This window comes from Nicotiana tabacum, chromosome 2, assembly GCF_000715075.1.
Source record: "Nicotiana tabacum cultivar K326 chromosome 2, ASM71507v2, whole genome shotgun sequence".
In the NCBI taxonomy this organism is placed as follows: Eukaryota; Viridiplantae; Streptophyta; class Magnoliopsida; order Solanales; family Solanaceae; genus Nicotiana; species Nicotiana tabacum.
In genome coordinates, this window is record NC_134081.1 from 127,553,892 (window position 1) to 127,567,733 (window position 13,842).

Here is a 13,842-nt window from a genome sequence, read left to right on the forward strand (position 1 = left end):
AAAAAATCGATAAATAACCGAAAAAAATAAAAAACCGACAAAAATCGATAAAACCCGAATCGATAAAAAATCGACTTAATTGGTTTGGTTTGATTTGGTTCCAATATTTGAAAAAACGACTTACTTGGTTTGATTTCTTTTTAGGGAAATATCGACCTAAACTGAACCATGAATACCCTAGTTAGAGGTCTACGTCTTCAATAGTTAGTATATATATATATATATATATATATATATATATATATATATTAAAATAGTAAACTTGTAGCTCGTCTGGGAAAAATTTACAAAATATCTACTTCAATTTGAGGAGTGGGTCCCCTGGTGTGCCGTAGGTATTTCCACTTCTTTTAAGCTTCTTCTTTGATACAGTAGCTTCTGTTAGGTTAATTCTTCTTTCACATATGCATAGCTATATCATGTTTTAAATTATTGCTATTTAAGTTTTTTCTTTTTTGGTATTTTCTGTAATAGTGTCGCAGAAACTTTGAATTTTTATTGATAGACTATGTTGGTTTATAAGTTGGAACGTGTATGGTTTCATTGATAGACTTTGAATTTTTAGTGATAGACTATCTTGGTTTATTAGTTGATAGACTTTGAATTGTTATTGATAGACTATGTTGGTTTATAAGAACGTGTATGGTTTCATGCGTTAACAAAACTAATTTTATTATTCAAATGTTATTTTGTTATTATATTAGAGTTTCAAAATTTTATTTAATTAGCATGCTTATTCATGAGTTAACTTAAAGTTAGTATCATTATAAAAATGAACATAACTAATCATGCAATGTTTTACTTAATTTAGCAAAAAAACTTGGTTAATAATCACTAATAACTAAAGATCCATTTTTGTTTAAACTTCTTACCATAATGTAGATTTGATTAAAAAGATTCCAATAAAAGTAAAAAAAAAGGAGAAAATTGTCATTTCATAACATGCACTTTAAAGAATAAAAATAGTTTACAACAACAACTACGTCTCAGTTCCAAACAAGTTGGAGTCGACGATATAAATCATCATTCCTTTCGTTAAGATCAACTCATAAATTTATTCTTATATTTAATAATAAATTTATGTATGTTAAACTTTTCAATGCCTTTTATATGATCTTATTTTGTAAGAAAATTTACAAGCATTTTGATATTAGAATCTGATTTTTGAATTGTCGAGGTTATGTTTACATTTAGTTGAGTTCATTACTTATTAATTTATTTATGCAAAGCAAATTGTAGCTTATTACACTTTTGAAGTTTCTTAAATGTCGAATATTTTTGGCGAAGAAAGATTTAAGCAAGATTTGATTACTCTAGAAAGGATAGTTGAATCAATTTAGATTTTAGTTTGGATTTGAAGAAATTTTGGAATAACATTTCAAAACTTAAATAAAAGACAAAAAGAAACTTTCTTCATATATTTGGTTGTTCAATATATAATGGTTAAGCTCTATTTGGGTCTTGAAATTTGTCACAATGTATATTTAGTTAGAAAAGTTTCAATTAAACTAAGCAAAGAGGCAATTTCGTAGCTTCCATTCTTCAAAGAATATGAAAGCGTAAAGTGAAAAAAATATCTCCCGTTATGTTTATGTTAAGTTGTTAAATGGAAGGGTCCTTGGAAAAGAAAAGGGAGAAGTTGAAAAGAAAGGAGAAAAACAAAAGTAGAAAAGGAGGAGGACGTTGGAAGAACAAAAGGAGGAGCAACAAAAACTAAATTAAATAAGAGAGGAACAACTGGGAGAAAAAGGATGCTTTCGTGATTATTCTTACTGATCTAGAACAAAGCTACTGAAGTTTAAGTTCCTACTAAGTGCATTAACCGTAAACTTTTGCTCGAAATTGGAAGAAATAAAACAAGCTCTTCTAGACAAAGACAATAGCAAAATGTATTATCATTATGAGTTGTTTGGTACAATGGTGGAATAAACAAGTATATCCCATCTCATGGGATTAGCTATCCCGCCTTCTATATATGATAGTTAAACTCACTATTTTAGTGTAAAATTTATCCTATAATTAGCTAATACCTAAAACTAAACATGAGTTCATACAATCACAAACTCTATCCGAAATTATTATCTTTATCCCTTGTATCGGATGACCGTTAGCGATTAGGGAATGCACAAATATCCCACATTCAAACCGATTATATCAAAATTGAAATTGTTGGGCCCGTGCAAAGCTTTTAGTTTTTAGCGGAGGGCTTATCATACTCATGGATTATGCGATTGCATTCACAATAACTCAAGTATGCTGGGTTTGCTTCCTCATTCTATATCTTGGTCAAGAAGGTGCTGTACAATTTCACCATCTGGCATGGATGGTGAAAGACATTGACATTTCTCAGCAAAATTTTTATCAAAACGAAAGACAGAAACTTCAACAACGATTAGTGGGATCCAGGCTGCAACCCAAACATCATCCCATGCTCGCTTACACTACCTGCAGATAATCGTCTCATTTTTTGCCATAGCCTCCTGGTTTTTCCTGTTCTGAAAGGACCTGAGCTTGAGTACCTCCTAAATGGACTGGAATCTTTCTTTCCAAATCTTGCTAATGGACTCAGTAAATCGGACATTGAGAGTCCCCTCTCAACATCCAGCTCACTGTCGGAGTTAGACACGGGGGATCGAGGGTTCAAAAGTTGGCCCGAAGCTGTACTCATCCTAGCGTCCATGTCAATAGATAGATCATCTCGGCTACAACTTCGAGACACGAATTCTTTTGTCTGTTCACCTTCGCTACACACCAACTTCAAAGCCTGGACGACCTCACCCATGAAAGGCCTGTGCGATACCTCTGGTTGAACACACATAGAGGCAATAGCAGCTACTTTTACAATGTCATCAAAAGGGAAATCAGGCTCCAAAGTAGAGTCCACAATCAACTCCAGACCACCTTCACTCGTTAGGAGTGGGCGTGCCCAAGCCACTAAATTCTCTTGACCAGGTGGTTGGGACATATCCACCGGCTTTCTTCCGGTTAGCAGCTCAAGTAGGACAACCCCATAGCTGTAAACATCACTCTTTACAAGGAGATGCCCCGTCATAGCATATTCTGGAGCTACATACCTGGTATAATAACAAAGTCAGAAATGTACATCTGAAGAATCAATTGTTAACACAGATGGTAGAGGTTTACTTATAGTCAAATTTCAATGTCATCTACTATGTATTAACCCATATTCAGGGAAAAAAACAAATAAGGCATTTACAAAAATTATACTGCAGGCAAGCAAACCAGCATGAAGCAGCTGAGCTGCTCAATGCTTCAGGCCTTCGAATAAAAAGAATGGCGAGACGACTGGCCTAATGAAAATAAGAATTTAAGTCAGCGAATATTTTACCCAAAAGTTCCCATGACTCGAGTGGATATGTGTCTGTTTTCTTCATCTAATGCAGCTCTAGCCAAACCAAAATCAGACACTTTTGGGGTGAAATCATGTTCCAGTAAGATGTTGCTAGATTTAAAATCCCTGTGTATGACACGGGGACTGGAATCTTCATGCAAATAGGCCAGGCCTCGGGCAGCACCAAGTGCTATTTTCATTCGGTCATGCCAATCAAGTGGAGAAATTTCCTTGTCAACACCTGAAAAACAGACAGTTTTAGCCAGTCTGAAATCTAAATACTACATGGCTTCACCCAAAAAGTTAGGAGGGACCCAAATTGAATATTACCATGAAGGTGAGATTCCACGCTGCCATTTGGCATGAGCTCATAAACTAAACAGCGACTGCGCTCCTCAATACATATGCCTATCAGCTTGACCAAGTTCCGATGATGGAGGCGGCTCAGCATCTCTACTTCAGCCAAAAATTCACGACCACCCTGCTGGTCGTCTCTCTTGAGGATTTTCACTGCCACTTTCATCCCATCATCAAGCACACCACTATAAACACGACCAAATCCCCCTTCACCTAGTACTCTTGCTTCATTGAAGTTGTCAGTTGCTCTCTCAATTTCAGTTGAGCTGAATGTTCTAGCTGAACCAGTATAAGCAGCAAAGCTAGAACTAAAGGATAATGAAGGAGAGTTCGGCCTGCTCCCAATCATGGAGGCTGCAATCCCTACAGTATGCATAAAGATCAGAAACTAATTCTGTAGGTCTTTATTACACAAGACTCATGAGAACCACAAATTTGTCCACATTTTAAATGCATATTAACTACTCAATTGATGTGCTTGGTTCACATGATAAAATTGTGAAGCTTAAAGGTTCCCTAAGGCATCCCATTAAGAGTTGACACTTCAAGATATTCCAGTCAAAAGACATTGGATGATTCACCATATTATCATTAAGAATTAACCAGTTAACTTGTTCTATATGCCATTTCATATATTTGGACATTCATTCCATTGTATGCTCAGGATAAGAAGTAAAAGAAACTGCATTGAGCAACACATAGCATATTCAAAACTACAACATGATTTTAATTTCCCCTAATATAGTATTTACCTGGAATGCTACAAAGGCATGATGATAAGGGAGGTTAGACTTCTGAATTTCACTGTTTGAATTTCTTTTTCGGCACGAATTAAGAGAACTTATGACAGGATAAGAACACTAGGCAAACCAGATTGCACTATATCATATACATGTAAAGAGAAGGATTTAACCTGATGACTTTGCAAGGGACGGTAATGTAGTTGGCGGAGTTGGGTCTGACTGACATCCGCGATCTCTATGTCTGAAAAGCAAAACCCATGCCGCGGCACAGCATAAAATAACTGCGACAGAGGCTGACAATACAATTACTGCTATGACACTCCGATTTGGCCCACTTTTGTGCCGTTGCCCGCTCACATCAACGCCAAGGGGATGTATGGTCCTTCCGTTATTATCACCAGGATATGGTCGGCTACCTATGGTATCAATGTCTGAAGCTGCTGAAGGAGGGGATGGAGGAAGACCTGTACATATAACAATTCTATTTAAGTACTCAGGACATAGCAAGTGGCATCAAGATGACATGAATGCATTAGGGATGATTCCGGTACCTGGATATTGCACATACAATACATCATAATCACCAAAGAGTGAAGCTTTTATAAGAACTTGTTTGTGCCAGAATCTTTGAGATGTCAGAAATGCTGTAGTGTTATCAAATTTTTCTCCAAGGGGTACCAAATCAATAAGGACAATGGTCTTTTCTGGATACTGGCTGGCTGAATTTGCTCCCATAATACGGACTTGACTTGGATCTATAAATACACCAACAGCGATTTCTGTAGCCAGCTCCGAAACCAAAGGGAAGAAGGTGTAAAGTGCTACACTAAGGCGTAGTCCAACTCGCATGGGCAAGACACAAACACAAGGTGCTTTTGGTGGACCATTTGTGAAAGGCTCCGCACAAGCCAATGATGCGCAATCTGCAACATCAACATCATGGTTTGAAATCGTTAGTGGGGCAAAACCTGGCAACTTGTGCATAAAAGATCTATATCATTTAGAGGAGATATCTGAGACAGATAACAGTTACCTTCGTTAGGAGGTGGCGGTGGTAGTGCTTGAAATGGATGCGGTATCTTTGGATGCCTTGGTGAAGACCCAACGGGAGACATTTTAGGGGAAAGAAATGGCTCTTGCAATGGCAAAGATGATATAGAGATAAGCATCAACTATGCATAGGATGAAAAATATAATGTAAGGTTAATGCCTTGATTATGGATTGCATGAAAAGGAAAAATATGACATACTCTTACTTTTAGTTGGTCTAGATGAAGCATCCGGAGAGGGTGCTATTGCAGGAGAATCATGGCTTTCTGGAGATGTTAAAGGCGCAAGAAGTGGCGGGACCGATGATCCTGTAAAGTAGGAATTATCAGAATCATTTTTTTTTCTTTTGCAACTCCTTTGTTTGTAGAGAGGCAAATGGGTAGCTAACTGAGGATGACTAGAATGATCACAAACCTGCAGTTAACGGTGAATGAGATTGGTGCCTAAGGTTAGTCTTTGGATATGATTTTGTGTGAAACGAAGGAGATGGAGGTATCAATGGACCTTCATTAATTATTGACCGAATTTTTGTCAGTGGCATATATCAGAATGAGGATATCAACTGACATATTTCTCAGGTAAGATACAGAACCTTGTTCAGTTGAAAGATGAGGATGAACTTCATAAGATGACGGAGTGATTGCTGTCATGTTATCTTTTAGGTGGTGATCCCTCTGAAATGAGGTTGAAGGTGCAGATAAAGGAGGATATAATCTTTCCTTGGGGGGAGAATTAAAGAATTTATGAGGAGCATTAGTAGAGGATCCCATGGCTTTGTGTTCAGTAGGAGCTACAAGAGGAGAAGAAATCCTTCAGTGACATAATTGGCCATTCCTCGTCATTGCTGACAATAAGAAAAAGAAAGAAGAAAAATATTCACATACCTTTTGCTGGATGCTGACTGATAATTCCATTAGGAGGTGCAGCAACTGGAGCACTTGCTCTTTTGTGGTGGTTGCTTGGCCACAGAATTGATACAGGGGATATGTCATGCTTAACTACAGTAATAACACTGACTCATATTAACTATGCTGTCAATACTACTTTGAGAACAAGTAGCTATTTAACAGAAAATGGGGAAAAAAATAAAACACATTCTTGAGTTTTTCTGCAGGTAAGGACAATCCAGAAAGAGGAGCAGTGACGGTTTCAACTACGAAAACTTTCAATAAGCATCAGTTCATTTTTCTTCGCCTAGTTCTATATTGGCAATCATTAGCAATTTGGAAGCAAGCAAAATTCTAGTTAAGATTCTCATATTCATCTGGTTTTTTTACTCAAGGAGGTTATTACTTGATGTACAGTTGCCAACAATATGTGTTGATTGCATCAAGCCACAAACTATTTGGTTGGAATATGAAGAGAGCATGTGCATCAGCAACACTAGCAAGCACTGAATACATTTTCCAAATGTCACCTGGTGAACTGGATGGAGGTTTTAGAGGAATTCTTGGATGGCTGGGTGGTGAATTGTTAGGCAACTTCCTTGGTGGTGGTGCAACTGTCACTGCAAATTCATGGCATGGATGATCACATCTTGCTTACCAACAATTTATTTAAGATGAATATCACACAATAAATATAAGAGGGTAAGTATACCTGGTGGAATAGATGGTGAAACTTCTGGATTGGTTGGGCGAACGGGCAGCGGTTTCTGTGGCTTTCCCCTTGGAGAAGGCGCATTAAGGACTGAATGCAATGAGAGAAGGCTCTATCATGTAAGCCTTTATGCCTTCATGATTACATTTAATTTACTCTTTATTTTGCTTACATACTCCCTTTGTTCCATTTTATACGACACACTTCCTTTCTTCGTTTGTTCTCAAAAGAATGACAGGTTTCTATATTAAGACTCTTTACCTTTGAACTTCCCGTTTTACCCTTAGTGACTTGGTCCTATAGCCATAGAAATGTCATTACATGTATAAAGACCACAAATTCTAAGGCTACTCTAGGTATGCGTCAAAAGCCTTCCTTGTTTTCTTACTTAAACTCCATGTCCATTCAAACACCACAATATAAAATGAAACCGAGGGAGCACTAGATAAATATAGCAAGAATACCTGGTGGAACAGATGGTGAGACTTCTGGAATGATTGGGTGGGTGGGCAGTGGATTTTCTGGATTTCCCCTTGGAGCAGGCGCATTCAGGACTGAGATAAATAGCAGCAACACAAAATAATGTAAAAAATTTAACGGCATCCATGATCAACTCTAATTTACTGAAAACTTTATTCTAACAGGATTGTCACAATTTCTTCTAGAAAAAAGGCAAGGATACCTGGTGGAATGGATGGTGAAACTTCTGGATTTCTTGGGACGGTGGGCAGTGAATTGTGCGGCTTTCCCCTTGGAGCTGGCATGTTAACGACTACATTCAATGAAAGAAAGAAAAATAATGTAACAATCATTTTCTATCTTAATATACTGTGTCAAAACCAAAATTCACATCGGCCAAAATTACCCGGGGCAATTGAGGAGAGAGGACTCTCTGGTGCCCTGCTCTCACTGGGTGGCTTAGATCCAGGTAGCGGTGGAACTTTAGTTGGTGCATCCTCCGGTGATTTCCTTCCAGGTGAGGAAACTGGTGCTGCTCTCCATAAAAAAGAATATTCAATTAAAACAGAAATTAAGTCATGTCAATATTATGACCAGAGTCAACCGCGTACCTGGAGCTTTTGGCACAGCAACAGGCTGCTCAGCACGCTCTCTCTTAGGAGCACTTGGTGGAAGAACTGGAGCAGGATCATTCCACCTAATTGGAGGATCTGGTAGAGAAGCGACTGGTGGTGGAGCTGAAGACATTGCGGGAGGGGCTGAACTGGGTGGTGGCAATAATGTAGGAGCGCTTGGTTGCAGAGATGGTGTGAGAGCTTCTTTCGGTTGAGGAACAGGGTTAGACGTCAGCGGTGGAAGCACATTTGCAGGAGGAGAAGATGTCCCTGAGGTCAAAACAAACTTAAGATGCATAACATAAAACATTGAATTTGGTTAAAAGATTTGATATCCAAGAATCGCGGTCAGACCATTTAGTTCAAATGCAGGAGCAGGTGCATTACTTCTGAATGCCTTTCCATGAGAGACGGAAGAGGGTATTCCTTCTTCAATAGGAGGAATTGCAGAGGAAGCTGACGGAGAGGGGGATAAACTGAAACCTAAAATGATTTTTTTTTTTAAATAAGGAAAAAGAATAAAGAAGTTAATAGCAGAAAGTATGTATGATAAGCAGTTCATCATTACCAGACCTCAGTAGTTATCCTGTTTCATGCAATTGAAAAGATTCTCTATTATCACAAAACTGAGTGGAAACGACAGCTCCACGACAGATAAAAAGATAGTAACAGAATCATTTCCTTACTTTTCAGCAGAAAGAGAGATTAATTATAATCATTAAACGTTAGAGTGTTAAAGCGGACGGTGAGGAACATGGACTGTTCATCAGTTTTTGCAGTGGCCTACATGCGAACAAAATCCAGAAGACAATACATTCCAACAAGATCGCACATCATTCTCCGCCATCAGAAAAAAGGGATTTGGGGAAGAACAGCCGTTGCATAATCAATTTGCAACCAGCTCTACTAACACGCTAGAATCTTACAGCAAGCTTTAATTGCAATTAAATTAGTAGGGCCTCTAAAACCCAAAAGGAATCAGTGAATCAATGGAACAGTTAAAAGTAACTTAGCTCAATCACTTGTATGCAAAAAGCAAGCTTGAGAACCTAAAGGCTAAAAATTTCAGCTTGGCACTACTAAATTAAAGGGAAAAGTTATAGGCATAACAAGAAGACTACACAAAATTCTGAATGTAAACTCTCAATTCAGAGTGTCTGATCAAATTCCTCAGAAAATATAATATCTGAGTATTTTCCAACCAAATCCAGAAATCAACAATACCAAGACTGAACATTTATCTGACCAATTCCTCTAAATTATTTCCTGAGCAAAAAACTCATAAATACACTACAAATTTTGTCAAGATAAAGAATTGGGTACTTGAATGAATCTATACTCAAATCAAGAACTTGAGAAAAGAAGAATTACCTGCAGATCCCTGAAAAACCAAAGCAAAGACACAGACTTCCAGCACCAAGCAAAGAAGTTGCAGCCACACCCCACCCATCCCATATACTAACTAAAGAAGGTACAAAATCAGAACATAAAGGAGAAAAATATGATCTTTTTGGTACAAAAAGAATTGGAACTTTTAGATAAACTTGAAGCAAAAACAAGAAGGGGACGTTATAATTAGATTAAAGGAGGAAAATTGAGAAGCAAGCAATGAAGATAGAGATTATTGAAACGCCCAAAGATGGGTTTGGTGATATGAACAAAAGAAGTAAGAAAAGCAATCAGCTTTGTCTCAGAGCATAACAAGCTCTGTTTTTGGCACAAGTTTGAGATTAGCATACTATACACAAGCGTTTCTGCTACCATGTGAGCAATTAAACTACTCTTTTTCTTTTCTTTCTCTATTACAGTGAGTATTAAATACCGACCAGCTAAGTTTATGTTCAACGAAAAACAACACAACAAACACTCTTTGCTGTAACAACTAACAGCCACCTTTTAACAGACGCCCCAATACAAAGGACAAAGAGAACTGTGATGCCTAATTTTACATCATATTATATCCAGCTCCTTTCTTTTTTTTATTGAACACTATAAAAATCATTCTTTGTTCTTTTCGAAAATACACTTACCTAGAAGAATTTAAGAGAGAGATTGTCCAAAAAATGTTTCTTTTTTATTACAAGTGGAAACTAGTACTAATATTATTATTATTATTTTATTGGGGTGTAAATAGGAGAAAGCACAAATGGTTGGCTACATGTGTATAGACCCATAGGCAAAGTCATTAGATTCTCCATCTTATTTTTTTACCAAGAAAAAGTATCACTAACTTAGTGAGTTGGTGTATTAATGGGGAAATTTAACTTATATACATTTAGTGTAAAATCTTTTACGTTATCAGAGTAGATTTATCTACTTATAAAAAATTAAGTTTAAGTTATATATATATATATATATATATTATTTGTATAAAAAAACTTTATTCTATTTGGTGACTTACATGTCAGCATGTAACATATCTTAATTTTAAGATTACAAATCATAAATTTTAAGGAAATTTATTTATAAATATACTTTGGATAACCTGATAATGTAAGAAACTCTTTGCAATGACATATATAACTTAAACTCTTAAAAATTTACATATCACATTTTCTATGTAATCAATCTATTTAGTGTAAATACTTTTTTTTAACTAAATTTTAAATGATCTAATTATATACGTATTCTTTTAGGATGACAAAAGTTACATTCTGGATTACATCCTGGATTGAGAATGAACCAACTTTTTAAATTATTATTTGGGTTGTAAAGGTCTGAAATTTTAGAGATTTGTTTAATGGTAAAAATAGCACAGGCTAGCTAGTTTTCGGATTGGTAATTCAAAAATAGTTAACGTTTGCAAAGTCATTGAAAAATAGTCACTATTTTGCTGCAACACGGACTGGTCCAGCATAATATACTGGAGATTGGTGCACCTGTGTATGAACTTCCAGTATATTATGCTGGAACTCCAACACGCGGAAAGTTCCAGCATAATATACTGGAGATTGGAGCACCTGTGTATGAACTTCCAGCATATTATGCTGGACCGTATATTATACTAGAACTCCAGTATAATATGTTGGAGTTCCGGTATATTATACTAGAACTCTAGTATATTACGCTGGAATATTTTTTCGGATTTTGAATAGTGTTTTCGTTCAAATTTATCTTTACATGAAAAGTAGCTAAATTTTGATTACTTTTAAAACTGTAGCTATTTTTCAATTATCACTTATAAATCTGGCTATTTTTAAATTTATCTCTGTTTGACTCATTTTACTTCAATCCTGAATTTAGGTAATTGATGTTGGCCACGAGAGAAGTGGGATTTGTGAGTTGGGGTGTGGGGGCATGTGTCAACTGCAATTTGACACCTCACCTTCTTGTACTTTGTCATTTTAATTAACCAACTAAATTAATGGACCCTCCCCTAAGGTACATCTAAAGTGACTAGTGGTTTTCATTCTGTCAATTTGGCTTTTAATTTTTCACCTATAATTTTCACTTCTTTGACATGGTTGTCACTCAATAGTCACACTATGCTTGGTGATCAAATATGTTGGTTTCCAAATCAAATAATTTAACCATAGGAGTTACAAATTATTATAGTAAGAAAATTTATCACTTAATCGTTTTAAACAATAAAAATTTATATTAAAAATATATATTGTTTATTGATTTATTTTGGTATAAACACGGATACGAATAAAAAAAAAACATGGCCACTAGTGGATGTCCATTTAAGGAGCTAAATAAATCATGGCCAAGCAATTAGTCAAAGCAAGAGGTCAACAAATAAATGTGATTTTGCTTTGACTTGCATTGTGTTATATTTTAGTGACCCATTGAAGATTCAGAATGGAGGTCCAATTTTTCGCAATTACAAGAGGATAAAGAGACATACATAGCCTTGTAATTCCCTTATCAATGAGTTTTCAATTAAGGCCATTTTTGTCTTTTCAACGTGATGTTAAAATTGGCGTTTAAAATCATTCCCATAATTGTAGTGTAGCAGCAGAGAAATATACTGCCAATATTGGGAGGGCCATCTGATTTGAAGGCATTTTCATGTAAAACATTAATTGTATTCCTTTGTTTGGAAATTTTTTAAAATTCTTCCTATATTTTCTTAGTCGTATGTACGAGGTATTGTGGAAAAAAGGTGGGGAGAAGAAATTATTCCGGCTGGCCAAGTTGAGAGAGAGGAAGGCTCGGGATTTGGACCAAGTGAGATGCATCAAGGACGAAGATGGTAGAGAACTGATGGAAGATGCCTAGATTAAGAGGAGATGGCATACTTACTTTCATAAACTTCTGAATGAAGAAGGGGATCGGGATATTGTACTAGATGAATTGGAGCATTCTGAGAGTCACCGTGACTTTGGGTACTGCATGCGTATCGAGGTTGAGGAGGTCGTGGGAGCTACCCGTAAGATGAGTAGGGGCAGAGCTACCGAGCCAGATGAGATTCCAGTGGAATTTTGGAAGTGTGTGGGGAGAGCAGGTTTGGAGTGGTTGACTAGGTTGTTTAATATTATTTTTAAGGGAAAAAGGATGCTGGATGAGTGGAGGTGGAGTACGGTGGTTCCATTGTATAAGAACAAGGGTGATATCCAGAGTTGTAATAATTATAGGGGTATCAAATTACTGAGTCATACCATGAAAGTGTGGGAGAGGGTGGTTGAAGCGAGGGTGAGGATGACAGTGTCTGTATCCGACAACCAGTTCGGGTTCATGCAGGATCGTTCGACTACAGAAGCTATACACCTTGTTAGAAGGTTGGTGGAACTATACAGAGAGAGGAAGAAGGATTTGTACATGGTGTTTATTGACCTAGGGAAAGCGTATGACAAGGTTTATAGAGAAATTCTCTGGAGATGCCTGGAGGCAAAAAGTGGGTCGGTTCCCTATATTATGGCGATTAAGGACATGAATGATGGGGCTAAGACTCGGGTTAGGACAGTAGGAGGCGACTCTGAGCATTTTTCGGTTGTAATGGGGTTACACCAAGGTTTTGCGCTCAGTCCGTTCTTATTCTCCATGGTGATGGACGCGTTAACACACCATATTCAAGGGGATGTGCCATGGTGCATGTTATTCACCGATGACATAGTTCTGATTGATGAGTCGCTAGCCGGTGTTAACGAAAGGCTGGAGGTTTGGAGACAGACTCTTGAGTCTAAGGGTTTCAAGCTGAGCAGGACGAAGATGGAGTACCTGGAGTGTAAGTTCAGCGTTGAGCCAAGGGAAGTGGGCGTTGATGTGATACTTGATTCGCAGGTCATCCCGAGTAGAGGCAGCTTCAAGTACCTTGGTTCGGTTATCCATTGGGGAGAGAAGATCGACGAGGATGTCACACTCCGTATTGGGGTAGGATGGATGAAGTGGAGGTTAGCATCTGGAGTCCTGTGTGACAAGAGAGTGCTACCGATACTCAAAGGTAAGTTTTATAAAGCGGTGGTTAGACCGGCCATGATGTATGGGGCTGAGTGTTGGCCCGTTAAGAACTCACATATCCAGAAGATAAAAGTAGCAAAAATGAGAATGTTGCGGTGGATGTGCGGGCACACTAGAATAGATAAGATTAGGAATGATGCTATTCGGGAGAAGGTGCATGTTGCTCCCATTGATGACAATATGCGGGAAGCGAGGCTTAGATGGTTCAGACATGTTCAGAGGAGAAGCCCAGATGCTCCGGTACGGAGGTGTGATCAGCTGGTTA

The 13,842-nt window shown here is 37.4% G+C and overlaps 1 protein-coding gene across 7 annotated transcripts; it reads right to left on the bottom strand.

The window, feature by feature from the left end:
* Window positions 1-2,236: 2,236 nt before the first annotated feature.
* On the bottom strand, window positions 2,237-10,185 carry LOC107806857 (receptor-like serine/threonine-protein kinase ALE2). 7 transcript variants are annotated; one of them, XM_016631129.2, is made up of 18 exons: window positions 9,546-10,184; window positions 8,529-8,657; window positions 8,172-8,444; window positions 7,967-8,092; window positions 7,784-7,858; window positions 7,566-7,655; window positions 7,102-7,191; window positions 6,920-7,009; window positions 6,387-6,500; window positions 6,095-6,292; window positions 5,917-6,006; window positions 5,709-5,810; window positions 5,486-5,587; window positions 5,004-5,375; window positions 4,623-4,916; window positions 3,683-4,072; window positions 3,350-3,593; window positions 2,237-3,074 (listed from the first exon to the last, which is right to left on the bottom strand). In XM_016631129.2, the coding sequence occupies exons 1-18, from the start codon at window positions 9,622-9,624 to the stop codon at window positions 2,393-2,395; spliced, it is 3,540 nt and encodes a 1,179-aa protein (XP_016486615.2). In that variant the 5' UTR covers window positions 9,625-10,184; the 3' UTR covers window positions 2,237-2,392. The 7 variants fall into 7 exon arrangements, with proteins under 7 accessions (XP_016486615.2, XP_016486614.2, XP_016486613.2 ...); XM_016631128.2 differs by having other exon boundaries at window positions 3,683-4,063; window positions 7,784-7,873; XM_016631127.2 differs by having other exon boundaries at window positions 7,784-7,873.
* Window positions 10,186-13,842: the final 3,657 nt, after the last annotated feature.

Bases quoted from the DNA above. Each gene is read 5' to 3' on its own strand.
- LOC107806857 (XM_016631127.2), bottom strand. From the start codon at position 9,624: ATGGGTGGGGTGTGGCTGCAACTTCTTTGCTTGGTGCTGGAAGTCTGT. The intron at 8,658-9,545 runs GTAATTCTTCTT...AAATCATTTTAG, and splicing joins GGTTTTTCAGGGATCTGCAG to GTTTCAGTTTATCCCCCTCT. The intron at 3,075-3,349 runs GTAAAATATTCG...TTATTATACCAG, and splicing joins CGAGTCATGGGAACTTTTGG to GTATGTAGCTCCAGAATATG.